The sequence below is a fragment of the Nakaseomyces bracarensis genome (assembly GCF_045282275.1).
Source record: "Nakaseomyces bracarensis strain CBM3 chromosome Unknown Scaff13_0, whole genome shotgun sequence".
Lineage (NCBI taxonomy): Eukaryota > Fungi > Ascomycota > Saccharomycetes > Saccharomycetales > Saccharomycetaceae > Nakaseomyces > Nakaseomyces bracarensis.
In genome coordinates this window covers 498,525-524,658 of record NW_027263959.1, presented here as the reverse complement: position 1 = coordinate 524,658, position 26,134 = coordinate 498,525, and the positions used below count along the sequence as shown (strand labels likewise).

The 26,134-nt window shown below is 38.6% G+C and overlaps 14 protein-coding genes across 14 annotated transcripts; 8 read left to right on the top strand and 6 right to left on the bottom strand.

The window, feature by feature from the left end:
- Nucleotides 1-78: 78 nt before the first annotated feature.
- LYS4 (homoaconitate hydratase LYS4) lies at nucleotides 79-2,136 on the top strand (the record flags this gene model as incomplete). Its single annotated transcript, XM_071054422.1, has 1 exon — nucleotides 79-2,136. The coding sequence occupies one exon, from the start codon at nucleotides 79-81 to the stop codon at nucleotides 2,134-2,136; it is 2,058 nt and encodes a 685-aa protein (XP_070909115.1).
- Nucleotides 2,137-2,689: 553 nt separating this feature from the next.
- On the top strand, nucleotides 2,690-4,321 carry PRP42 (mRNA splicing protein PRP42; the record flags this gene model as incomplete). Its single annotated transcript, XM_071054421.1, has 1 exon — nucleotides 2,690-4,321. The coding sequence occupies one exon, from the start codon at nucleotides 2,690-2,692 to the stop codon at nucleotides 4,319-4,321; it is 1,632 nt and encodes a 543-aa protein (XP_070909114.1).
- Nucleotides 4,322-4,523: 202 nt separating this feature from the next.
- On the bottom strand, nucleotides 4,524-5,501 carry FMN1 (riboflavin kinase; the record flags this gene model as incomplete). The annotated part of the gene is made up of 1 exon (XM_071054420.1): nucleotides 4,524-5,501. One exon carries the CDS (start codon nucleotides 5,499-5,501, stop codon nucleotides 4,524-4,526), a length of 978 nt encoding a protein of 325 aa, XP_070909113.1.
- Nucleotides 5,502-5,739: 238 nt separating this feature from the next.
- MRPL7 (mitochondrial 54S ribosomal protein uL5m) lies at nucleotides 5,740-6,591 on the top strand (the record flags this gene model as incomplete). The annotated part of the gene is made up of 1 exon (XM_071054419.1): nucleotides 5,740-6,591. The coding sequence occupies one exon, from the start codon at nucleotides 5,740-5,742 to the stop codon at nucleotides 6,589-6,591; it is 852 nt and encodes a 283-aa protein (XP_070909112.1).
- A 390-nt stretch (nucleotides 6,592-6,981) lies between these two features.
- SEC26 (coatomer subunit beta) lies at nucleotides 6,982-9,897 on the bottom strand (the record flags this gene model as incomplete). Its single annotated transcript, XM_071054418.1, has 1 exon — nucleotides 6,982-9,897. One exon carries the CDS (start codon nucleotides 9,895-9,897, stop codon nucleotides 6,982-6,984), a length of 2,916 nt encoding a protein of 971 aa, XP_070909111.1.
- A 295-nt stretch (nucleotides 9,898-10,192) lies between these two features.
- Nucleotides 10,193-10,372, top strand: RNJ42_04253 (uncharacterized protein; the record flags this gene model as incomplete). The annotated part of the gene is made up of 1 exon (XM_071054417.1): nucleotides 10,193-10,372. The coding sequence occupies one exon, from the start codon at nucleotides 10,193-10,195 to the stop codon at nucleotides 10,370-10,372; it is 180 nt and encodes a 59-aa protein (XP_070909110.1).
- An 80-nt stretch (nucleotides 10,373-10,452) lies between these two features.
- On the bottom strand, nucleotides 10,453-12,948 carry RNJ42_04252 (uncharacterized protein; the record flags this gene model as incomplete). The annotated part of the gene is made up of 1 exon (XM_071054416.1): nucleotides 10,453-12,948. One exon carries the CDS (start codon nucleotides 12,946-12,948, stop codon nucleotides 10,453-10,455), a length of 2,496 nt encoding a protein of 831 aa, XP_070909109.1.
- A 342-nt stretch (nucleotides 12,949-13,290) lies between these two features.
- SNU56 (Snu56p) lies at nucleotides 13,291-14,670 on the bottom strand (the record flags this gene model as incomplete). The annotated part of the gene is made up of 1 exon (XM_071054415.1): nucleotides 13,291-14,670. The coding sequence occupies one exon, from the start codon at nucleotides 14,668-14,670 to the stop codon at nucleotides 13,291-13,293; it is 1,380 nt and encodes a 459-aa protein (XP_070909108.1).
- A 585-nt stretch (nucleotides 14,671-15,255) lies between these two features.
- PRP28 (mRNA splicing protein PRP28) lies at nucleotides 15,256-16,932 on the bottom strand (the record flags this gene model as incomplete). Its single annotated transcript, XM_071054414.1, has 1 exon — nucleotides 15,256-16,932. The coding sequence occupies one exon, from the start codon at nucleotides 16,930-16,932 to the stop codon at nucleotides 15,256-15,258; it is 1,677 nt and encodes a 558-aa protein (XP_070909107.1).
- Nucleotides 16,933-17,200: 268 nt separating this feature from the next.
- Nucleotides 17,201-18,952, top strand: PEX5 (Pex5p; the record flags this gene model as incomplete). The annotated part of the gene is made up of 1 exon (XM_071054413.1): nucleotides 17,201-18,952. The coding sequence occupies one exon, from the start codon at nucleotides 17,201-17,203 to the stop codon at nucleotides 18,950-18,952; it is 1,752 nt and encodes a 583-aa protein (XP_070909106.1).
- Nucleotides 18,953-19,635: 683 nt separating this feature from the next.
- MNN10 (alpha-1,6-mannosyltransferase) lies at nucleotides 19,636-20,793 on the top strand (the record flags this gene model as incomplete). Its single annotated transcript, XM_071054412.1, has 1 exon — nucleotides 19,636-20,793. The coding sequence occupies one exon, from the start codon at nucleotides 19,636-19,638 to the stop codon at nucleotides 20,791-20,793; it is 1,158 nt and encodes a 385-aa protein (XP_070909105.1).
- An 837-nt stretch (nucleotides 20,794-21,630) lies between these two features.
- TRS23 (TRAPP subunit TRS23) lies at nucleotides 21,631-22,503 on the top strand (the record flags this gene model as incomplete). Its single annotated transcript, XM_071054411.1, has 1 exon — nucleotides 21,631-22,503. One exon carries the CDS (start codon nucleotides 21,631-21,633, stop codon nucleotides 22,501-22,503), a length of 873 nt encoding a protein of 290 aa, XP_070909104.1.
- A 672-nt stretch (nucleotides 22,504-23,175) lies between these two features.
- VHS1 (putative serine/threonine protein kinase VHS1) lies at nucleotides 23,176-24,903 on the top strand (the record flags this gene model as incomplete). Its single annotated transcript, XM_071054410.1, has 1 exon — nucleotides 23,176-24,903. The coding sequence occupies one exon, from the start codon at nucleotides 23,176-23,178 to the stop codon at nucleotides 24,901-24,903; it is 1,728 nt and encodes a 575-aa protein (XP_070909103.1).
- A 558-nt stretch (nucleotides 24,904-25,461) lies between these two features.
- RNJ42_04245 (gluconokinase) lies at nucleotides 25,462-26,013 on the bottom strand (the record flags this gene model as incomplete). Its single annotated transcript, XM_071054409.1, has 1 exon — nucleotides 25,462-26,013. One exon carries the CDS (start codon nucleotides 26,011-26,013, stop codon nucleotides 25,462-25,464), a length of 552 nt encoding a protein of 183 aa, XP_070909102.1.
- Nucleotides 26,014-26,134: the final 121 nt, after the last annotated feature.

The window sequence follows — 26,134 nt, the reverse complement described above, 5'->3', positions numbered from 1 at the left end:
AAGCTTAAACTCTTTCTTTATATATAAATATATAAATATATACACTTCTTCTTTAAAATACAAGACTCTCAAAAAAGGATGAGGTTGATTGTTAGAGTCTCGAGGCGTGCCTATAGTCAGAATTTGACTGAAAAGATAGTACAGCAGTATAGCGTTGGTCTTGCTAAGGGTAAGAAAGTGAGAGCTGGGGACTATGTCTCGATTAAGCCCGCGCATTGTATGTCTCATGACAACTCGTGGCCCGTGGCTCTCAAGTTCATGAACCTCGGGGCCAAAGAGGTCAAGGACCCTCGCCAGATAGTCAACACCTTGGATCACGATATACAGAACAGGTCCGAGAAGAACTTGACCAAGTACCGTAACATAGAGAACTTTGCACACAAGCACGGGATTGACTTCTACCCTGCTGGGAGAGGTATTGGTCACCAGATCATGGTCGAAGAGGGCTATGCGTTCCCATTGAACATGACCGTGGCTTCCGACTCGCACTCTAACACGTATGGTGGTGTCGGTGCGCTCGGTACTCCCGTGGTGCGTACAGATGCCGCCGCTATATGGGCTACAGGCCAGACGTGGTGGCAGATTCCTCCAGTGGCCCAGGTCGAGCTAAGAGGTAAATTGCACGAGTCCGTGTCCGGTAAGGACATCATCGTGGCTCTGTGTGGGTTTTTCAACAAGGACCAAGTCCTGAACCACGCAATTGAGTTCACTGGTGAAGCCATCGAGCACTTGCCTGTGGATTTCAGACTCACGATCGCTAACATGACTACTGAATGGGGTGCTCTCTCTGGTCTATTCCCTGTAGACAACACATTGATCAACTTTTACAAGAATAGACTGAACATTGTGGGCCCTAACCACCCAAGAATCAATGAAGAAACCATTAGACAACTAGAGGAAAAATCCCAGGTATTGAAGGCTGATCCAGATGCACAATACGCTAAGAAGTTAGTTGTAGACTTATCCACCTTGACTCACTACGTCTCTGGACCAAATAGTGTCAAGGTCTCAAACACAGTCCAAGATCTAGCTCGTGAAAATATCAAGATCAACAAGGCTTATTTGGTCTCTTGTACTAATGCTCGTTTATCAGATTTAGAGGCTGCCGCCAATGTTATATGTCCAACCGGTGACCTCGCAAAGGTCAACAAAGTCGCAGACGGTGTAGAATTCTACTTTGCTGCCGCATCCTCAGAGATTGAGAAGGAAGCTAACGAAAAGGGTATATGGCAAGCTCTACTGGCCTCTGGTGCTAAACCATTGCCATCTGGTTGCGGCCCATGTATTGGTCTAGGTTCTGGTCTTCTAGAACCAGGTGAGGTTGGTATCAGTGCCACAAACAGAAACTTTAAAGGTAGAATGGGTTCTAAAGATGCCTTGGCTTACCTGGCCTCCCCAGCCGTGGTTGCCTCCTCAGCTGTTCTTGGTAGAATTGGTTCCCCAGCTGAAGTATGGGGTATTAAGGATGTAGAATCTGAAGGATTAGTAGCAAAGGAATTGCCAGTATCTGGGTCAGAAGCCGAAGCAGCTACTCCAGCCGCTGAAGCAACAGCTAAAGTTGACATGTTAGAAGGTTTCCCTGAACAAATCATTGGTGAATTGGTTTTGTGTGATGCTGACAACGTTAACACTGATGGTATCTACCCAGGTAAGTACACATACCAAGATGATGTTCCACGTGAGAAAATGGCCGAGGTTTGTATGGAAAACTATGATGGTGAATTTCAAAGTAAGGCTAAGGCTGGTGACATTCTAGTTAGTGGTTTCAACTTTGGTACTGGCTCCTCCAGAGAACAAGCAGCCACATCTTTACTAGCCAAGGGTATCAATTTAGTTGTAGCTGGTTCTTTCAGTAACACTTTCTCCAGAAACTCTATTAACAATGCTTTACTGACATTGGAGATCCCTAACTTGGTCTCGAAGTTACGTGCTAACTTTTCTAGCGCTGACAAGGAATTGACTAGAAGAACAGGTTGGTTCTTAAAGTGGGATGTATCCCAGGCTAAGGTGTTTGTCACTGAAGGTAGTCCAGAAGGACCAGTTCTTCTGGAGCAAAAAGTTGGTGAATTAGGTAAGAATTTACAAGAGATTATCGTTGAAGGTGGATTGGAAGGTTGGGTCAAGGCTCAGCTATGAAAAACCATGATTTGATACGTAAATATTTATTTCCTTTTGGTTATTACAAAGGAGTAATTGGCATTTTTATTTTTTATTTATTTTACTAGGCATGACAAAATGAAAAAACTTGTTTGAATTGTTACCAGTTTATGTCTGTTTATTTATTTTTACTTCTCATTTCATATAATAACTACTATTTTTTATGTTTTTCTGTGCTATTAGGCACCATATAGAGACACTGGAATATAAAGGATTACTGTATATATGGCCAGCAAGCTATCTATCCAATATTTTACCAAGGTCTTTATTCAGTAAGCCATTAATAAGTATCGGTAATGATTGAATTAGTATCACAAACTAGAATAGTTCAGAATTACCTTATAATATATATTACATTAGCATCACATGGTCCTCTCGTTAGGTGGTATAAGTTTTGATAATTATAAGCGATGACTTCCCAAAACGCTTATGATAAAACTGAATAGCTAGTATATGTTGATAGCTACTGTGTTAGTGGATAAAATAAGATATCGTAATATCCATTCTCATAAGAAGGAACTCGACATAAGGGATGCAAGGCTTTGAAGAGCTTGTAAATAGCAATGAGTTTGCTAGCTATACACTAGAAGTTGCTAAATATCCGAAAACTCTGCTGGGATGGGAGAAATTAATTAACTTAATTACAAAGAGCATTGGTCAAATCAATAAAGCAATTGATGTTCGATTATATAGGCTACTGAAAGCCACATATAAAGACTTCCTGTTTTATTTTCCTCTCTTGGAAAACTACTATATCGACTATGGATTACTCGAATACAAATTGGGACATTTCAAGTCAGTGCATATTATTTTTAAGGAGGCGTTAGGACAGCATAATAACAGGTCTATATTGATATGGATCAACTATCTTCGATTGTGTAATGAAATAGTGATTGATCAAAAGCAACTTCTAAAGAAATATGAGAGAGCAGAACAATATATTGGCATGCATTATCTAAGTGGAGAGTTCTGGGAAATGTATTTGAGATTAATAAGAGAAAGGTCAAATGTTAAGATACGATATTATGCAACACTCCGTAAAGTAATAGAAATTCCACTACACTCTTTTAGTAAGTTTTATGCTCTATGGCTACGGCATATTGATGAAGATATTAAGGATTTGAAGCATTTACTTTATTTTGCCTCTAAGGATGATATAAAACAAAAATTTAAGTTAGATTTAGAATATAAAGGAAGAAGGGGCCCTTATTTGATTAAAGCTAAGCAACAATTGAAAAAATTTACGAAGGAACTGTACAGTACTGTTCAATATCAAGTCATGGAAATTTATTCACTGTTCGAAAATAAAATAACTATACATCATTATACAGCACCAGATGAGCTCATAACGTCAGACCAGCAGGTTCTTTGGGACAAGTACCTTGATTATATTATTGAGTTAGATATTCTACCGTTAACTCAACTTGTATTTCAGCGAGGAATAGTTGTATTAGCTCATTATGACTTCATTTGGCTGAAATATGCAAAGTTTCATATGGAAAGGCTGCATGATATGACTTCTGCAAGGAATATTCTTATACGGTCGCTACAATTCTCGCTGAGGAAGAAGAATATTATTGAATATCTAACGATTATATTAATCAATACGGATGAACTTCCATTATTGGATAATATTTTTACCTCTTGGGAGTCCTCGATTATAGGAAATGCTGAGAGTTCAGATGATTTCCCAACGTTTTGGAATTTTATCGAGTTCAAAATATTCTATCATAAAAGTCTGAACAAAAGTCGATACTCAGAATCTGTATCTAATTCTTTCCTTCCTGATACTATACTGGAGAAAATATATAAAAGGTTAGAATACCAAGGGGAAAGAACCGGCCAGGATATAATATTAAGCAACCTAGTTGGTATGCAAACCAAGGACAACACTGAAGTTATTGAAAACAAAGTATTCAAAGAGATAATCCAAAGGAACTGGAGTTATTACTTAGATGGAGGATTGTTTTGGTACCTGTATAGCAAACTCATTTTTTTTGACCATCAAAAGTCCTACCTTGAGAGAAGAGGTTATATTGTGGAAAAAATATGGAAGCAGATACCCAAGAAAGCCTACCCAAGAATAGCACCAAAACTGCTAGGGTTCTGTGAAAGTTATTTACCTGATGATATAGATATTATATACGAGATGATCGAGCAGTGATTGTAACAATATTAATATAAAAAAAAATTAAAAATAATAACATAAACAATAGATAATATTACACTTCGATGCGCACTAGAAATTTAAAAAAGGCAATTATAAAAAGGTAATAACATAAAAAAAAAAAAACATTAAAGGTAGTGTAACATAGATCAAAAGATGTATAACTTCATTAGGAGTAGGACTAAAAGACTTGTACTTTTCAAATTAGATCAGCCATGTGTGATCTATAATGTTCTGTGTCTAAGACCTGTCTGGCAATGTCTATATCAGTATTGATATCTTCTATAAGAGCCTCTTTTGTAGTATAGTTCAGCTCAGGACGGATGTAGCCCAAGATATTGAACTTAATCTTAGCACCATAAAAAGTATGATGGAAATCATGTAGAATGTGTATCTCGACAGTCTTGTAATCGTTGTTGTAAAAGGGGTTCTTCCCTACAGAAAGCACCACTGGTAAAATCTCTAAGTCGCCGTTCGATTCTTCCAAGTGTTTACCGTAGTTGTATGTGACACCTCTACCGTCCTGTCTTTCTATCTCCTCGTCTTCCTTACCATCCACCACCGAGAGCCTTGCGTACCCAAAATACACACCTAGTTCCAGTTTATTCACCAACTCTGGCAGCTGCGTCATAGGAACATTGGCAGTAGGTATCCCAAGCTCGCTAGACCCACGGCCAAACCCACATATAACGTCACAACATGTTGTGGTGATAGGGTATGGACCCTTGGGAGCTTCTGGAATAGGAACGTCTACGTCTCTAACAGTCATTTGTATCTCGTCCTTGTGGTTGCTGCTGTGGATGGACTTACTCTCGAGAACCAGTCTCCAAGATAGATCATCCTTCCACCAGCTTATATAAGTGTCATCTGCTTCTATTTCTGCTTCTGCTTCCGCTTGTGTACTCGCGCTCTCAGACCCGCTCCCGCCCCACCGTGTGCCGATCCTCGAGACCGCAACATCACGACCGCGGCTACTCTCACTATACACCACGTGATTGTACATCACCTGCCCTGAATCAAACACCTTCATAAAGAATGCTACTGGCACTGCCACCACAGGCAGCGCCAGGATCATCTCTTGGTCCCAGGTGGCCACCAGCGGTGCCAACACCATCGGCAGAACCGCGGCCACAATGGCAAGAACAGCCCCAGCAATAGTAGACTTGGGCAACGTCATAGTGTACTTATTATATACCCCTCTTCTTAGTAGATCTCGTTGCTTATCGTTTTATTATCAATCAATTGAAGAAGGTGAGAAAAAAATTTTTTTGGGCTTTCTTTGAATTTAAAGCTTTTTTTTTTTCAGCTCGAAGGGATAAAAGCAATAAACCTTTAAACTTAAGAAATATAAACCAATATTCTCTAAGAACTAGATAAGGATACAGGTAAAAGGGATAGGTAAACTGTTAGGAAGGATGATGAAGAGGGCTTTTTCTACTAGTGGGAGTTGTGGGAAGGCGGCGTGTTCGTTGGTGCAGCCAGTGCATCATTTGGTGAAGATAGACAAGAGCAAGTTGACGCCAAGGTTTCCTGAGCTGAAGTATGATAAGAGTGATGTGAGGTCTCCTGGGTTCAGGCCGCGTGAGGTATGTGCTGACCGTGTTGCTCAGTTCTATGTTTCGACTGTCGAGCCCGATATGTTGTTGATCAATTATAGGCACGGTGAGAGTGTGCAGAGAGGTTTGAAGAAGAGGGAGTGGGATGGGAGCTCTCCGTACCACATTAATAGACCCTTGAAGAAGCCGATTGGATCGGCTGCGCAGTTGCCGGATTTGAAACCTATCAAATGGGGGAACGTTCCAGGGTTAGAGAGCATTACTTTGAATTGTTATGTGAAGGAGGCCAAGGACAACGAGATGATGGCTATCTCAGCTGCGCTGCAACTACAACAGATCACAGGGGTTAAGCCCAAGAATATATATTCCAAGACAGATGTTCCTACCTGGAAAGTGAGACGTGGGCACCAGATGGGTGCTAAAGTGGTGCTGACCGGGTACGAGATGTCGCAGTTTTTGACCACTCTCACAGAGATCGTGCTGCCAAGAATCAGAGAGTATAAAGGTATTAAACTGTCCTCTGGTGATAGGTTTGGTGGTATCTCGTTCGGTCTTAACTCCAATGACGTGAGGTTCTTCCCTGAAATCGACTCAAACCAGGATTTGTGGCCAAAGACATTCGGTATGCATGTAAATATTAACACTTCCGCTCAGACCGATGACCAGGCAAGAACGTTATTAAGTAGTTTGCAATTCCCATTCACCAAATAGAATTGAGAAAGAAGAAGGAAAAATAATAAATTCTCTACAGAGATCACATTGTTATGCTCTTGTATATAAAGATATTCGATATTAATAAATAAAACCTATAATTTGAAACTGTTACAAGATATGTAACAAAACTGATACTAAATAGAAATACCTTTGCTTTGCTGAAAGTAGAATTTAAATGGTTCTCTATTATAAAATATACAGAAGTAAAACTATATAGACTTTAAGAAACAACACCAAAAACTTTTATTGGGTAAACAGTAGTGAAGAAGAGTTCAATCGTTCTCGCGTCTGCTTTAATTATATCTTTATAGTTCTTGGATGTTTTTTGCTTTCATTTGTCACATTTCTTACAACTAATCACAACTGTATTACGTTAAATATTTGCAATTAGATATGACTTAGATTTAGTTTGCCTGTTTGTTTAGCAATCAAAGCAACTCTGTCACCTAAAGAAAGCGCCAGACCTTGGCCCTTGGAACGAATACGGACATAACCAACAACATTTTCAGTCTTTGGATCTTTTTCGATACACAGATTTGCCAATGCATCTTCACCAAAGGATGATCTAGCGTATAGGTTACAACACAAAAATCTGCAGTCCTCCTCGCCTAAAGAATCGGTAGGTGTTAGGATACCCATGTTTGTGCCTTTAACTAGTTCTCTTAAGTAAGCATGTAGAGAAGGTAATTTGGATTTAACAGATATCTTATTTTCCCACTCGAATGCATTCCACATTGTGCGGAAAGTTTCATCGTCGGTGGAAGCTGGTTTAATGTAGTCCATCAGTTCGACATGAACATCATTCAAGATGACGTAGCGAGCATCTTGGCCATGACCACCATCATATATAATATTACCAAAGATAACACCAGTGTCAGCAGAGGAAACTTTGACGGTTACTGTTATTTTATGGAAACCATGTGGAACAACATTAGTAGCTGGAGGATTTTCTACGATCTTTAGATCACCCAATGTGGCAAATTTTACATGGAAGTTCTTTAAAGTCTCCTTAGTTTGGTTGACTAGCAGAACATCTAAGACAACATCGAATTGATTAGTTGTAATGCAGGCTTCAGCATACACAGGATCTGAGAAACCAGTTAATGGAACGATCTTTTTTAACTTGGAAATACTGATGGCATTGGCAGCATTTCCTTGTTCACCATGGATAGCTAGTTGAAGATCTTCATCAATGGTATCACCGCTAATAGTACCAGTATCGTTTTCTTGTAATAATCTGAAAGAGATAGCTTGATCGATAGCTTCGGTATGTTTCTTTACAGGGGATGCCTTGCTGAACTTCTTCTTCTTTAAAGCAGCGAACTGATTCTTGAAAGAGGACTTTGTAGCGTCCAAGAAGGCGATTTCCAGTAGTTCTCTCTCAGCTTTACTTTCATGTGGGTTTGTTTCATCCATCAAGATAGCAATAGCGGTAGTAATTCTTTCTTTAGAATCTTCGTCGATTTGCTTCTCAACAATGTTGCTTTCACCTACTCTAATAACACTCACCAACATTAGAAGACCCTCGGCCTTTAGAGCATTCAGAATCGATTCATTCTTGGAGATCTTCTCAAATCTCAAAACAAGTTTGACAATGGTGCTTGCCAAAATTGCAGATGTGTAGAAATCACCACTTAGAATGAAACGACGTAATGGAGGACGATATTCATTTTCATCAGTTTCTGATGATTTTTTGTTATCCTTAGAAGCGAAGGCATTTTCGGTGGCATAAGTACCATCTGGCAAGATAACTGGACCAGCAGATCTAGAAACGTGTTCTTCGTCTTCCTCCTTATCATCGTCAGTGTTCTTTTGCTTCTTCAATTCAGTTTGTAGGATTGGCATCTCACCTATACTTTGACGCAAGTGCTTCCATGCACCTTGGACCTCTGTTTCGGATTCAGAGTACTCACCCAAAATCCATAGTGCACCTCTGTATGCCTTTGCTGAATTAACGGTTTCTAGCTTTGCGATCAAATTCTCTAAAATATTGGATCTCAATTGTGGGTACATTTGAACGACGTCCTTTACGAAAGCAATAACACCATTGGCGGCGATAGAGTTTAAGTCAGAAATGAAATCCAGAAGTAGAGAAACGATACTGGCAGCAATCTCTTCGAATCTGATAGCAATACCTCTGATTGCCTTGATCAACAAAGTTCTGTAGTCTGCAGATTTTTCCTTTTCATTGTTAATAACAGTAGTTTGTAACTCTTTCTTTAATAGTTGAACAACATCCTCAATGTTTCTAGAGCTGACTAGATCCATGGCTATATTCAAAGCCTTGGAACGAACATCGTTATCCTCGGCATTCAAGACACGCAAGATGTCGAGAGTTAGTTCTTCCAAACAACCTGGGTTTCTTTCGTTAATGTCCTGGATACGATCCAAAACAATTATCTTTACGTTGTTATCGGAAACCTTAACAGCAAGTTCGATCATTCTGCTCACAGCCTTGATCAAGACTGCTTGGTGACCAGACAGAACTGTTAATGCCAAGGCAGCCTCGAAGATAACCTCGTCAGCTGTAGCTGTTGTTAACAACTCCAATAAAAGATCACAGTACTGGGATTTCAAAGTTGGCGTCTGGATGGCATCCTTTCTAATGAATTGAACAAATGCAGCTTGTAATAGTGGATCCAATCCTTCAATGTCATCGATATTGTCCTGCAAATACAACAATGCACTTTCTCTATCCAGTTCGGACAGACCTAGGAATGCGTTCCTCTTACATATTGGGTCAGTCTCAGCAACCAAGAACGAGTTAATAATCTCCTTAGCATCTGGAAGCAAGTGAGAGCTGACTTTGTAGATGGATAGAACGGCAAGGATGGCGTACTTACGGACGTAGGCGTGACGGTATTCCAAACAGGCCAACGTAGATGGAACCATCTGTTCCAACAACTCAGGTTCTCTCAATTTAGTCAAAAATCTCAAAGTGTTACCTCTAATAAACTCATTTGGATGCTGCAGGTCATGCTGGATGGCGTTACAAACCAGAATCATCTCGTGTCTCAACTTCCCATCAGAGTCCAACTTTGGAACAATCTCCCAATAAAAGTAAAGCAACTTCTTTAACTTCTTATTCTTAGATGGCATAACAAATCTAATAATGTGCATTAACATCTCTGGTAATGGATTACCTTCTAACATGGTCACCAAAATCTCCTTCATGGTATCAATCTTGGTCTCATCAGAACCTTTCTCAAGAGCCTTTTGAAACTCTGCAACAGTGTTAGAAGCACTGTTTGCACTTGGGTTGAACACTAAGGTGTAAGCTGGTGGATTAACTTCAACCGTCATCCCAAAGATATTAATAATATATTCAAAAAGAGGTTCCCTTTTTTTTTGTGTGTGTTTCTTTCTCAAGTATGTCTGATCAAAAGCAACAAAAGACAAATAAAATCAAACAGAAAATAGAAATAATAATATATCTATCGAATGAAATCAATTGAAAGCTTAATCAAACACCCAAAATAGTCAATTCCCTCCTCGTCTTCAACTTCTTGGTGAGATTATTGATTTGGTGTAAACCTGGCCTTTCTTTCCACTGCGCCAAAAAAAAAAAAAAAAAAAGGAAGCACCAGGGATATCGTGTATGATGATATCATATTATATTATATTATATATTGTGTTCTGTTATATTATGTTGTGTTATGTTATGTTATGTTATGTTATGTTATGTTATGTTATGTTATGTTGTGTTATGTTATGTTATGTTATGTTATGTTGTGTTATGTTATGTTGTGTTATGTTGTGTTATGTTATGTTTATGTAGTGATGCATGTTTGTCTCTGTTGGATATTATGGTGAATATTAATTATTAAAACTATATTAGATTATTGTTGTTGGTTTTTCTTAATCGTCATCTTCGTCATCAGGATTGGCTACGTGTAGTGGGCCTCTGAACATGAAGTCACGTTCTGTCTTAGCAGAGGTTTGACTTGCACGTGAGGAACTTCTGTTTCTCTTCTTGTCGTCATTCTTGGCCTTTATCTCAGCTACAGTGTAGTCCAGCATTGATATATTAGAGGGCAGTTGATGGTCTGAAGCCTCAAGGTCTTTATTCAATTTCTTTTGCTTCCTAGTGTAGTAACTAATTACAGTGTTATTACGCGATACTTCAGAGGAAGGAAGCTGTTTCTTCGTCTTCTTTTCGCGTAATGGAGCCATGGCATCGTCACTATCGTAAGCATCGTCACCGGGTATCTCGTTGAGATAATCCTCGGAGCCTGTTTCAGAGGAGTTATCCACAACGCTCTCATCTGCATGATCACTATCTTTATGCAAAAGTTTCCGGAATTCCTTAGTATGGTCCACTGCGGTAGCTGTGGTAGGTGTAGGTGGGAAATTACTTCCACGTACAATGTTTTCTTTCTCTTCATTAGCTGTCTCTAATGTCAATAACTTCTGTTTAATTCTCCCATGCTTGATTCCTACTTGTTTAGTATTAGTTCTTATCTTTACCTTGATATTTTTAGGCTGGATTAGGTTGTTCTTTTGCTTAATAGATAGTGGTAAGTTTGGAGGATTCTCTAAGAAATTTGATGTTGGGAAATATTTCAAGCGTAACTCCTCAACGTAACTGGAGACTAGTCTAAAAGTATGTTCGGATTTTGGTGAAACAACGCTATCAATATTGACACTAGCTCTATCCATGGAGCTGCGTCCACTTGTGGAGCTCTCCGTTCCAGGTTGCGCTTGGTCTTGGCCAATTGATTTTTTCGGAGTCTTCTGAATTTCCTCCATTGCACTTCCTAGAAAATTTGACATAATCGGTTGTGCAATTGGCGTGGTACTATCACTTGTATTTTTATCGGGTGTTCTCTCTTGCTCAGACGATTTGGGAGGGAATTGATATGAATTCGGTGGAGAAAATGCAGTGGTGCCTTCAGATAATACTGATTCAGCAACTATTTTAGGAACAACAGAAACGGAACTTATGGTAGTATCTTCATCATTGGTATTAGTAGATTGGAGGTAAAACGAAGGCCTATCCTCATTAACAACTCTTAGGGTTCTGGGTGCAAAAGTACTCGAGACATCTCTTCGTATTCCTTGGTCACTAGATATTATGCAGGACTCCACTGAATCTAATACGCTCAAATTCTCTTCTCTATCGGGCTCAGCGTCAGAATTTGATTGATAAGAGTAGTCAGCATCGGATGAACTGTTATTATCGTTATCATCTGCGTTGGCAATTCTTAGAATATCTTCGTTACTATGGTTATAGCTTAATGCCAATGAGCTATTCTCAGAACTATTAGAGAGTGACTGTATCGGAGAGTTAGATGTAAGTTTTGTGGATTCTGGGGAGGCATATATTCCCTTTTGCATGGATGGTTTTGTATTATTTGATTGGAAAGAAAACATGTCATTGTTTTCTGATGTATCTTCTTCATTTTGTGTTTCATCGTGCTTACTTTCTACCGTCAGAGGCATTACATTTGAATAGGGACTATCTAACATAGAAGTGGAGTCATTGTAGGACAAGTTTGTTGTAATAGAAGGCCTGAGATATTCTCGATTAGATAGATTATCCGTGGAGAGTCTTTCAGGACTCAAACTTTCATGTCTCATATATATATCGATATCATCAACAAGTCTTTCCGCTTCGGATTTATTCCTCTTATGACCAGGATCTTCCAGCGTGTGATTAGAACTATAATTAGATAATTTTGCGTTCATATTGGAACCTTCGTTAGAATACGTTGAGGGATTGGGCGATTTCACAGGAGATGTAGCTGATTTAATAACCAAATCAGAGGGATTGATAGGAGGGGGAGGAGGCCTAGAAAATCTTGATTTGTTCGGTATCACTTGTGGTGGTACACTTTCTTTACTGAATGGGTTACTATCTTTAAGTTGTCTAGATGAACTCGAATTTAATCTCTCCTCCACAGAACTTGTATCGGCCATGTTCGAAAGCTGCGGTATTATAGCCTCATCATTGAGAAAAGGATTGCTCGAATTGTTTCTGAACGGTTCTCTTCCCAGTGGATTATGCTGCGGTACGCCACGTTCTTGAGATATTATAGCAGGCTCTTGTACTTTATGTGGGTGCAAAGGTGTGGTCTCCTTCACAGATATTTTTCTGTCCTTCTCTACATTCTTCTTGTCCTTAGAAATAGATTTACTCCTACTCTCCCTCGTCTCAACATTTTTAGAAGAACTGTTGACTACTTTCGCCGTCCCTTGAGTCCTCTCATCTTTAGGTCTATCCTTAGTTTTCACATTAAAATGAGATGGTGTGCCAAGCTGTTTATTCTGCTTCCCAGAATTCTCCGTGCTCTTATCACTTCCAAACAGGAAGAATGATTTCCTCTTAAGCTTCCCGTTTCCACTTCCAAACATTGGGATTTTTTTATAGTTATTGTTGTCTTAGCCTGGGAAAGCAACTTGATTGCTTATATCAAAAAGATAACCAATAAAAAAAAGCTTATTAAACCTCATCGCAACTGCTCTCATTCATCTTTAAAAGTTAGTGGCCACTCAAAATTTACCCACCATTTTACTGCCCGCTGTAGCCGGAGCCGATTTAAATTCTAATTTTTATTTTTATTTATGGCTGCTGTACGGTGGTTTCTAAGCAAAACCATTGAATTATCCGATATTATCATATATAAAATACTATATTTTGGTTGGGTATACCAGTATGGGTACATCGTTATGTAAGTGTTGTTTGGTTGTTTAGTTTCACTGGGATTGCTCTAGTAGAGCTAGTATTTCTTCTAGGGCACTGACGATGTATTCAGCTACACCTCCGATACTCACAATACGTACAGTTTGAGGGTTCGGTGTCTGTGGGGACTTTGAGTACCTTGTCAACTCTAGTGTTTTCAACCACTCGACTGATTCATGCTCGTTATTATAATGCAGGATGATAATGTTACAATTTGTCTTGGTTCTGAGATCATTTAGGTTTTTGAACATGGGTTCTACGACTTTCTTCGGGTACCGTACGTATACTTTAACAATCTGGTACGCAGACATCTTTTTAACAGCGTCTATAGAGGCCCTTATTGTAGCTATGCAATGGAATTTAATTTCATCATTGGTCATGAAATGTGGCTTTTCGTGTTGATGGGATACAAACCTGTCCATCTTAGGCTTGAAGTTTTGAGAGTATGTAGTCTGTGGTGTGGCAGTCTGCGAGGTGGAAGAGGAACTAGTACCGTTTCTGAACCTTGATTTAATGGCACCAGTCTGTGGACCAGAAGACTTTGGCGTCGTGGTTGCTGGATGTGCCTCTTTATTAGCATTTGTAGGTTCTACTGTAGTCTCATTAGCCTTCAATAGAGTCTCTGCGAAATCCTTGAGTTTATTCCTTGAGTCTTTGATGCGATTCATATTCCTCTGAGCCACATCTTCTTTGTTTAATAATAGGCCTTGTTCGATCATATTTATCTCACCAACACCTAGCGTTGTTCGTTTGGAAAATAGTTTAACACCTTTCTTGAATTCAAGCACCACAGAGTCCTTGTTCTTACCAAACTTGGTATTGGATATCAGTAGGAAGAGGTCATTGATCAGATCAGCAACATTATTGTTTTGCGTTTTCTCACAATGAAACTCTTTAAAGCCCATAATTTCGGGGAACAGCACTTGGCTAACATGTGTTATCTCACTTTTTAATTGTAGCAATGAATTAAAAGGCAAATAGAAATTTCCTTGACAATTTGTACCTGGGTTGAATCGGAAATAGTCGGCATCCTTCAGCGGTGATCTCCGCAGAGTAGCAAGCACCACAGGCACCACAAAGCAGAAATCTAGCACAGTGAAATTCTTCAGCACCACAATGTTACTATAAAACGATTCTCTAATCTCGAGCATCAGAAGCTTCTCACTATCAACATACTGCAATAACTTGGTAATACACTTTTGAAGCTCCTCTCTATCTAGAGGACAACACGGAATAAAGATAACACTCCGCTTTATAGGTATTTCTGCACTCTTATAGCTCCTTCGTATCCGGTCTAAACTCCTCCAGATGTCGTACCTATCGTTGCTAACCGCAGGCACCTTCTTCAATTGCACAGGACTGTCCTCAAATTGTCTCGTCCTCTTCTTAATCATAACACTTTTTCCAGTTGTTTGTAGTTGTTATACTGAAGTATTAAAGGCTTGATAACTTCTGTAACGTATTTATCTTATTAGGTTCAACACTCTGTAACTAAGAATTGGCCTTTTTGCAGTTTTTCAGTTGTAAAGAAAATGGATTGGTGGTATATAAAGAAATAAAAAATAAGGAGAGTAATAACAGTTGCCTTATATTAAAGTACTCTTCATATATAACTTTTTTTTGATATATTGATAAGGAACTTCTCAATAAACGAAATACTAGACATAGCTATATGTATACAATTTGAATGCTAATACAAATATTAATAGAAGACTATTGCACCCACGACATTATCAACACTTCCAACAAATTTAATATCTCTCGGTGGCCAAGTTGGTTTAAGGCGCAAGACTGTAATTTCAAAAACTGAAATCTTGATATCGGGCGTTCGAATCGCCCCCGGGAGACTTTAATTTTTTTTATTTTTTTATTTCTCTACTAGCATTATATTAAATTCTATAGTATTGAAATCAGTTGTGATATCATTTGCAGTTCTTTTTTTCTTTGGTGTTGGAATTGATAAATAGTTACTATATATACTAATATAGAATTCTATCATTATTGTTTTTGATTTTGAACGTTGACATGCAATCTTTAGAGAAGCTGTTTTCTTTTGTGGGATCCATTTCCTTTGTATATTTGTAGAGTTCCTTTACTAGTCTGGCATCCTCTTCTCCGGTTAAGTATGTCACTGCTGTACCAGCACGACCAGCACGGCCTGTTCTACCAATTCTATGGACGTAGTCCTCGAATTTCTTGCTCATCTGGAAATTTACAACCAGTGAGATATTAGATATATCTAAACCACGAGCGGCCACATTTGTTGCTATCATTATGTCTGCCTCCCCTGACCTCATCCTTTGAATTGCCTTTTCTCTTTGTGCTTGTGACTTGGAGCCATGTAATGTTGTTATTTTATATCTTGAACGAGAGAGATGGTTCGCCAGCCAGTCAACGGTCTCCTTGTAGTTTATGAAGACAATGGCGGGGGTGCCATATCTCTTTAAATCTTCCAGTAGACATGTCAACTTCCTGTCTTCATTCTCAGCTAGCCTAACCCTTTGTGTAATTAAAGGCTTTGAGTCTGATCCTGCTCCGCCAACAGTGATATGTAGTGGGTTCGACAGGTAACCGCTGGCAATGGACTGGATGGCCACCGACATAGTGGCAGTAAATAGCATAGTTTGTTTAGTACCACTTACAGATAAGTGTGTGAGCAGTTCCCTAAGTTGGTCCTCGAACCCAAGATCCACCATCCTATCTGCTTCATCAAGAACTAGTGTCTGAACGCTATTGAGAACGAGAATATGGTTAGAGATGACATCCAGAAGCCTACCCGGTGTGGCAATAAGGATATCACAGCCGTCCCTTAGCGAGTTGTTAATATCTTCTAAGGAATGACCACCAACTATAGACACAGCTGATATCTCTTGTCTCTTGTCGCCCCATTGGTCCAGTAATTTGTTGGTCTCAACTGCTATTTGTTGGGCCAATTCTCTGGTGGGTACAAGGATGAGAGCTAGAGGCCCATCCAGTACTTTGAGATTTATTGGTCTCGGTGTAAATTTCATCAATATTGGGATAATAAATGCTAACGTCTTACCAGAACCAGTAGAGGCTACACCGAGAATATCTCTACCATCGCCTTTTTTATTCTTTAACTTAACAGCATTCGGTATTACAGCCTTCTGGATCGGAGTAGGTTCGAGAAATCTCAAACCTCTTACAAGAGCAGTCACCATATCACTTGGCAGAATACCTGTCTCAGTCCAGTCTCGCAGCGGTTTATGTATAACGCCTTTACCTGTTACCGATATATTAAAGTCCTCCATAAAAATCCTCCAGTCTCTATCGTCCAACTCTTCCAGCTTCTTGTCCTTCCAATGCTTACCCAAATATTCATCGACAACATCATGCTCATCCCCTTGTTTCTGAGCCTCAAGCGCAGCTCGTATCCTCGCTTTCGTAGACTCACTAATCAAAGTCTCAGTATTCTCCATCTCATCTTTGTATACAGCATCTTCCTCGTACTTACGCCTCTTATACTGCACCGCAATCATCTCTTCTTCCTCATCATCATTACCATCAATAGGTTCCCCATCATCAAGGCTCCTATCTCTCAGTATCGCATCTCTCTCCTCCTTGCTAAGCAACCGAGGCTTGCTCTCTTGCTTCTTCTGTTTCAGCAACTGGCTAATATCAATCGGCCTGGTCATTTTACAATATAGAATACCAAGCTATCAACTTTCTGTCCTGTTAATATTCCTGTTGGTACCGTTGGGGTCTTGAGTATTATTTCGTGGTGCATTTAAAAATGGCCATCGGAGTCCATTAGTGCCTTTAAATCCGATCGGCCTATATAAGAAGAGGCGACCCAAGAAGAATTTAATAATTAAAGGGAATAGTTGTGACTTTGAAGGGACATTAAGAGTAAGTTGGATCTAATTAGAACTTAAAGAAACGTAGGCTATACATACACAAACAATGAATATGACTGATTGCTCAGTAGGGTCTAACCCTTTGGCGCAACTCAACAAGCAGACGCAACAGAATAATACTTTTACTCATAGATCAGGGTTTCAAGGACATAGTGGTGGCGGTAATGGTGCGTTTAGAGAGGCCAGGAATGCGGTTTCTGAGAGTGGTAAACAGCATTTGGATGCCTTTTCTACCTCTTCGATGATAGTTGATAATGGTATGCAGAGGATGAAGCTTGACGAAGCAGTGCATTCATCAGGGCAGCGGATGGGAGCGCAGCCTTGGACTCAGGAGTTCAGGGACAGTTCAGTAACTAATAGCGTCAATAACAACGTGCAACAGAGAAATGCTGCAAATAGGGTTCAGGAGTTACACAAGTTTCAGTACTCTCCTATGACTAACTTGAACAATGTTGCTCCTTTGCGTCCATATAACAACGTTATTCGGGAGAGGCAAAATGCCTACGGGCTATCTGATGATAAAATAGCATGGAGTGATAAGTTTGATGAACTAGAGAAAGAGGTATCACAAAAGTGGGGTTTTAAGGATGGACAGGAAAATGTCACCATGGATGAAGATGTTAACTTGGAGCAAGTATACAATGAGCGTGCTGACGATGGTTTGAACCATGAGGGGACGGATTATCAAAAGGAGTTCCAAAACGTTTGGGACTCTATACAAGAGGACACGGAGGAGATGCTTTCTTACCACGACGATTATGATGAGATCCTTGCTAATACAGATTTTGAGCGGAGTTTCCTAGGTAGACGGGCTGTTGAGTCAGTAGAATACAAATTCGAGCATCCATCAGAGAATATGTACATTAACAACCCAAATGCTTATCAAATAGGTTGTGTGTTGATGGAAAATGGTGCGAAGTTGAGTGATGCAGCATTAGCCTTTGAAGCCGCGGTAAAGCAGGACCCTAAACATGTAGATGCGTGGTTAAGACTTGGTTTGGTGCAAATTCAGAACGAGAAGGAGCTCAACGGTATGAGTGCTCTTGAGAACTGTTTAAAGCTGGACCCAAATAATTTGGAAGCGATGAAGAATCTAGCGATCAGCTATATTAACGAGGGTTATGACATGAGTGCGTATAATATGCTGGATAGATGGGCAGACACAAAGTACCCAGGAGTCTACAATAGAGAAGATATGACTAACGATCAGAACTCTCAGTTTACAGAACATGTTAATATGAATGGCAAGATTACAAAGAGGTTTTTAAGTTTAGTAAACAAGATGAACGTGGTTGATGCTGATGTTCAGCTATGTCTTGGTCTGCTATTCTATGCCAATGATGAATTTGACCGTACCATAGACTGCTTCCAGGCTGCTCTTAAGGTCAATCCAAACGATGAGTTGCTCTGGAACAGACTAGGTGCGTCGTTGGCAAACTCAAATAGGTCAGAAGAAGCCATCCAGGCATACCACAGGGCATTACAGCTTAAACCCTCTTTTGTCAGGGCAAGATACAACTTGGCGGTCTCATCTATGAACATCGGCTGTTACAAAGAGGCTGCAGAACACCTGTTAACTGCACTAAGTATGCATGAGGTCGAGGGCAACCTGGAGATACCAGACAGCCGCACAAGCGTCAGCTCAGACGTCTCGTCCTTCACTTCGGGATTCAAACCCACTGACAACCTAGTAGAGACATTAAAACGTGTATTTATCGCCATGAATAGAGATGACTTGTTGGACAGAGTGGGACCTGGAATGGACCTATCCCAATTCCGCGGCGAATTCAATTTTTAGTTCATATATAGCTCTTTTTTTTTTTTTTTACTACTATAATAACTTATGTTAATTAAATATTCCTACGCATAATGAAAATCCGTTCTCTCTCATTCAATAATATCCTGGATACGTACCTTCCCAACCAAAAGAAATAGAATGAATCAACATATTTGTTTATTACAAAATCACAACAGTGATAACATATTCCAATAACAACCAGTAAACCCAATCATTATGACCAAAATGTATAATATATAATACCATTCGTACAAATTGATATCACTAAAAATCAGTATTTTCTACAGCCAATAGTTTCCTATGATGATGAGTATTGGATAGATATTTACAAGGTTTTATTTTATCTTAATTTAATTTTATTCCAATGTCATCTAGTTTATATCCTCTAAGCTTGTAAAATCAAAAATATCGAATATTAATAATACACCATCATATGATTTTTTTTAATTAAGGCACAAACAAAAAGCGAGAGCTGTGAAAAAAAAAAAATAACAATCAAAATTTTATTAAAATATAAATAAAAAGTAAATAGAGAATTACTTCTATATTATTTGGATAACCGGTATAAGCTTAGGAGCTACTCTTTCTTATTGTAGGAGTGGAAGGAATAAGGAAACCAAAACAAATAGTTAAAAAAAAATAAAAAAAATAGCACTCATATAAATATCATAACTAAAATAATAATGTCGCAGAGAACATCTTCGCTGGAGGATGATTTCAACGATACGACGCTTATTGAGGATAAGGATGAGATCTATGATAAGAGGTGGAAGAATGTTCGAGTACAGCAGGCCATTTCGGCGCAATTTTTCAGCCGTGTAAAAAACTACATTCTAGTTGTTGGTATCATTTGGTTTCTATATATGTGGACAAGGGCTCCGACTGCCGAGCACGGTCCTAGGAAGCCGCTTAGAGCATTAACGAAAGTGTATCCAGGTGATTATGTCAACCACGAGTATGGTATGGGGAATATTGCGCCGTTGACAGGGTTTTCTTCGTGGTTCGGTAAGGATCAAAAGATAGTTATTGTCCTGGCTACTAATGAGGCCGGTGGTGTTTTGAAGTGGAAGAACGAGCAAGAGTGGGCAATTGAGAAGATCTCTATTAAGAACAAGCTAGACTACGCTCGTAAGCATGGGTATGGTCTGATCCTCAAGGATCTGACCACTGCAAAGAAATATTCTCATGAGTACAGAGAAGGATGGCAGAAAGCTGACATATTGAGGGAAGTGATGGATGAGTTTCCAAAGGCTGAATGGTACTGGTGGCTTGACCTGGACACCCTGATCATGGAGCCACGCAAATCACTGGAAGATCACATACTTAAGAAGATCAATGCCAAGACTTATCGATCTCTCGATGTGTTCAACCCATTGAGATTAGAAGAAGATATTCCTTATGTCGATTACACCCAAAGCATGGATCTATTGATTACACAAGATTGTGGTGGATTTAACTTGGGATCTTTCCTGATCCGGAACAGTGATTGGTCCACCGCAATGCTAGACATTTGGTGGGACCCAATCTGCTACGAGCAGAAACATATGGTCTGGGAGCATAAGGAGCAGGACGCCCTGGAAACACTTTATGCTAAGGAAGCATGGATTAGATCTAGAGTTGGTTTCTTACCCTTGAGAATGATCAATTCCTTCCCTCCAGGTGCTTGTAATGACTACAGTGATGATCCTCAGTACTTCTACGATTCTAACGCAAGAGACTTTGTTGTCAATATGGCTGGTTGTAATTACGGCCGTGACTGTTGGGGTGAAATGCAATACTACTACAACCTAAGAGAAAAACTCAATAAAAACCTGCTAAGACGTTTATTTTTTTTCTTATAAAAACAATTTAGGTGATAAAATTTTACAAAATATTTCCCCTTGCATTTGTACCATAATAAAATCATTTCCCAAAAGAACCATAATATAGAAACAAAAATTAATCTATTATAAACTCCTAATATTCATTCTTAATCCCAGAAAACCACCCTAAAACAAAGATCAATACTCGAAAGAACTTTTTTCAAAGAATCTTTTGTTCTAGACAATAGGAAAGCCTCTTCATTTATTGGATTTTATATCACATAAACACATCACATTTTTGCATGTCCATCCGATTAAAAAATAAACAAAAGCTATGAATAATAAAACAAAAAACGAGTTATAGATATATTCTGCTTTTAGTATTTTTTAATTGTTGCTATTAAAGACATTGGAACTGTTCCAATTGTTGTTATTAAACTATTTTTCCATTTGTTCCACTTAATACCCATTCTTTTTCACTATTTTCTCGTTTATCATAGTAAGCAAAATATACATCTCTCCAAGTAAATACGATACATATCTATAAATAAAGAACATCAAAGAGATAACGCTAGTCAAACAGAAGTTCTATTCTATTCTCTTGTTTTATATTAATATTAATATATAAAATTCTTATATCACGTGTTTCTAAAATATAAGGCATTTCGGAATTATGTCAAAAACTGAAGCAAAGTAATGGTTTCGGTAATGCGACGATGTGCGATCTGTTCTAGAACAGAGGCTGATACTACATCTACAAGGAGAATTTTATTATCATTTTCAAGTAAACATAGTACAATAGTCTATAAAGGAACATTGTGTTTACTTAATATCACCAAAAACTCCTAAAAAGTAAACTATTTCTACATATTGGATATGGCTGTTGACAGTATATTGATAATCAACAAGTCTGGTGGTCTGATCTACCAGCGCAACTTTGAGGACTCTAGACAACCGATAGGTGACAACGATGCCAGTTTAATGAACAGCAATGATTATCTTATCCTAGCCAGTACGTTACACGGTGTATTTGCTATAGCGAGTCAGCTGACCCCTAAGGCTATCCAGTTAAAGGCCAACAGTGACAGTGGTGCCGCTACCAATACCGCAAAAGAGGCAGAGAGTATAAGATCAGATGAATACACTGTCAGTTCATCCTCTTCTACGCTAGGGAATTCCACGATAGGATCAGCACCAAGCGCCCTGGGGCCCAATAAAGGAGCCAGCAGCATACTACATCAACATCACAGACACCCTAGCAATGTTTCGAGTGTGAGAAGAGACGGCTCGAGCGTGAGCAGCAACCAATTGAGCCAGCTAACGCCGTACATCCCTTACGTAGGCATGCCACACAACAACATTGCAAGCGGCGCCAACCACAGCAACACTACGGGGACAGTAGACCTGGGCAGTTACAAAGGCGACGATTACTTCAAGGAACCCTTTGTCAGTTGGAATACCTCGGGCCTAAGACACATGAGCACAGATCAGTTCACTATGTTCCTCTACCAGACAATGACGGGCCTCAAATTCGTCGCTATAAAGAACAACCAGGTAGTGGGAAGCCCCAGTGCCAACACCACCGATGTAGTGGGAAGTATCCACCTCGCAGACAACCTACTGCGTAAGATATACTGCATATACAGCGACTACGTCATGAAGGACCCCTTCTACTCCCTCGAGATGCCCATAAAATCCTCTACATTCGACACAAAAGTCCAGAACCTGATAAAAAACATGAATTGGTAGCCGTACTCATCCTTATTTCGAATACATAACATATATATCATTAAGTATATTGAATAAGACAACACACATCACTAAACACGAAATGATATATATATATATATATATATATATATGTATATCTAAAAGCTGTCAATACAGAGCTAAACAGTTATAAATCAATGAAGTCTTTGTATTTCAGCAAACAACTGGTTATCGGAAGTCATTATATTGCATACCAATCAAATAATTAAATAATCTGGGAGTTGGCCAATTTTAAACCCAGTGAAAAGGACAAAGGCCCAAAGAAAAAGAAAAAGCTGTAACAAAAAAGGCGGGACCAACCAAAAAAGCCATGAATAAAAAAAAGATTAGAGCTGGGGCAAAGCGTCAATCCTTTTTATTGATATTAGTTATATAATCTAAATCTGAAATACAAATATTAAAAAAGACCTCCAAAGTATATAAGACTTTTGAAAAGGTTTATCCTAGGAGGAAGAAATAAAATTAACTTTTTAAATAAGACAAAAAAGTCGAAGAAAAAAAAAAAAAAAGGATTTAAGGGAGTTATTTACAGGTGAAAAGGATCATATCAGAGAGATAAGCTACTTTGAACAATATAGATAATTAGAGATCAGATCTAGGATCAAGAAGATAACTATTGAAGAAATACAAAAGAGACAATATTCTTATACGATGATTACACAATGCAAAATCAATAATTTTTTAATTACGGAAGAAATCGGGTCTGGTGCGTATGGGTTGGTGTATAAGGCGGTTGATTCTCGAGATGGAAAGGATGGTGTGAGTTCTAGATTGTTACCAAATATGAAGGAGTATGCTATAAAAGTGACTATGAAGAAGTTGACTAAGTCTGAGAGGATTAAGCTCGGGATGACACATCAACGGCCACCTAACTTCCAGACTATGATACTGGACTATTTCAGGAAGAATGACCACGAGTTGCTGTTGCCAGAGGTAGACCTCGAGTCCATTAAAAACTTAACGGAAGAAGAACTAGCGAAAATACCATACTACAAGGAGATAGCCTTACATTTGAAAGTGCATGACCATAAGAATATAGTGACTATCTACAAAGTTCTCGAGTCTCCTATAGCTACATTTATTGTGATGGACTATTACAAGATTGATTTATTTACCTCTATAGTGGATATGAGACATTTTGAAAACAACGGTATTTTGATCAAAAAGGTCTTTCTACAAATTTGTTCTGCCATAGACTATTGCCATAAGAATAAAGTTTTCCACTGTGACATTAAACCGGAAAATATGCTACTTGATAACAACGATAATGTTCATCTCTGCGATTTTGGCCTTGCTACCACAGCCCCATTTCTTACTCCAAACGTTTGTATCGGAAGTTCGTATTACATGGCCCCCGAGAGAATCTCATATTCCGAAGACGTTAACATAACTGCAGATATAGACAATGATGACTCCCATTTAACAATCACCGCAGAGAAGGTACATCATACTTGCTCTGATATGGATCGCGAGAGTAAGAATGGCGAAGAGAATCACCTCGGTTCAAATATACGGAGTGAGTTCACAAGAAGGGTGTCATCTAATGTATCAAGTGACTCCAACCATTACAATACGGAATCTCATGATCATGTGTCATTCTCAACAGCTAATGCTGATATATGGTCTTTGGGAATTATACTCATTAACCTAGCTTGTATAAGGAACCCATGGCTAAAGGCTCACCAAACCGATGATACTACTTTTTACTACTATGTTAGAGATCACAGCGTACTTTTGAAAATTCTGCCTATTTCTGATGAGTTTTTCGCTTTACTGAAGAGCATCCTAAGGGTAGACCCTATGAAAAGAGTTAATTTATCTATATTAATGCACGAAATTCAAAATATTAAGTCATTTACTAAATCAGGGACGCTTAGCAATGTTCCAGTACTAACTGATGAGTTATATGACGAATATACGAGGTACTATATCAATGACCACACCACAACCCTAAGACAAAAAGTTTTGGATAAGCCCAAGCTACATAACAGGACTTCTTCCAGTTATCTCGATGGGGTAGACAAAGTTGGTGTCAAAAAAGCGCTTCTTGATCCATTACATCCAAGCTCTATTGCTCTAGATACTATAATTAATGAGAAAAAATGTGAATATAGCCCATCACCTGCCATTCATGACAATAATGACAATCCTAATACTAATAATACTAATAATACTAATAATACTAATAATTATAACAATAATATTAATGATAACAATACTAATAATGCTGATAAAACACTACCGGAAAAATCATCAGCTAATATGGGTGCACCACAATTGCCACAAGACAATAATTCACCAAATGGTGCAAATCCGAACCTATATGAATTTCAGGAAAGACTAAAATATTTAAAGATGGATCTATCATCTCTACACTAGCCTCCCCAATGCTGCTAAATCATTTTCCGTTTTTCGTTTTATATATTCTTTATGAATATCCTATTTCCCCCTAATAATAGACCATTGAGGTTAAAATACAACAAATCAAATTTATTAATGCAGGAGATGGACTCCTATTTTAACGAACAATTTCAAATTTTTTCTATTATGACTTTTCTTTCTTGTTTTGTTTCACCTTGTCCTTTTTACATTGCTTAATTAAATATTCTGTTCTTCTCAACTGATGATTTATTTTATATTATAAACCAAATAACTACCAAATTATTCATTCCATGAATATATCCTTGTTATATAATTTTATTCATACATTTTATGTTTTTTTTTTTTTTCAAATATCACAAATTTCTAAATTTATACGTAGTTTGCATTTTCCATAAGCATTATAAGATCATTATTAAAATAGAACATGTTAGTCAACAACTATCACAGAATACTAAAGATATATAAAAAGATAATCAGTGGTAAAATATCTAGCTTCTAATCATCAAAATATGCAGAATTTGGTACTTCAAACCATTTCTATTTTAATCTTTTAGTCTACAAGAACTTGCATGTGTATGCAATAACTTCGTCTTCTATATCATCGAAGGACTTCTTGTCAAGGTTGACAATGAAACAATTGGCCTCGTCGGCTTCCGGTAGCTGTAAGTCTCTAAACTGTGATTCCATCATATTAGCCTTCATGAAGTGTCCCTTTCTGCTATTCAGCCTGCACAATATTTCCTCCTGGCTACCATACAGGAAGATGAAATGGTATTCGACATCGGGACAAGTAGACCGGATCAAATCTCTGTAGACTTTCTTCAAACTAGAACATGCAACAACAGAGAGACCACAACCGCTCTCTTTGGCTGTCTCAGCAGACTTCAAAGCCACTTCCTTCAACCAATCCCATCTATCATCGTCACCAAGTGGAATACCTTGTGACATCTTCTCAACATTGGCCTTGGGATGCAAATCATCACCTTCAACAAACTTGATACCTGGGTATTTGGCAGTGTACTCCTTCAACAGCCTGGCAGCAACAGTGGATTTTCCGGTACCAGCAGTACCGGCCAAAACAAGAACTCTAGTCTTTTGTGTAGTCATGATATTATGGGTTTAAATTTCTTAAGTCTTTAGAATTTTACTATGAATCTCTGATAAGCTAGAATTATTCAAAAGCAAAAGCTAGTTTAAGTATTCACAAGGTTTTTTTTGTTGGTCCTCG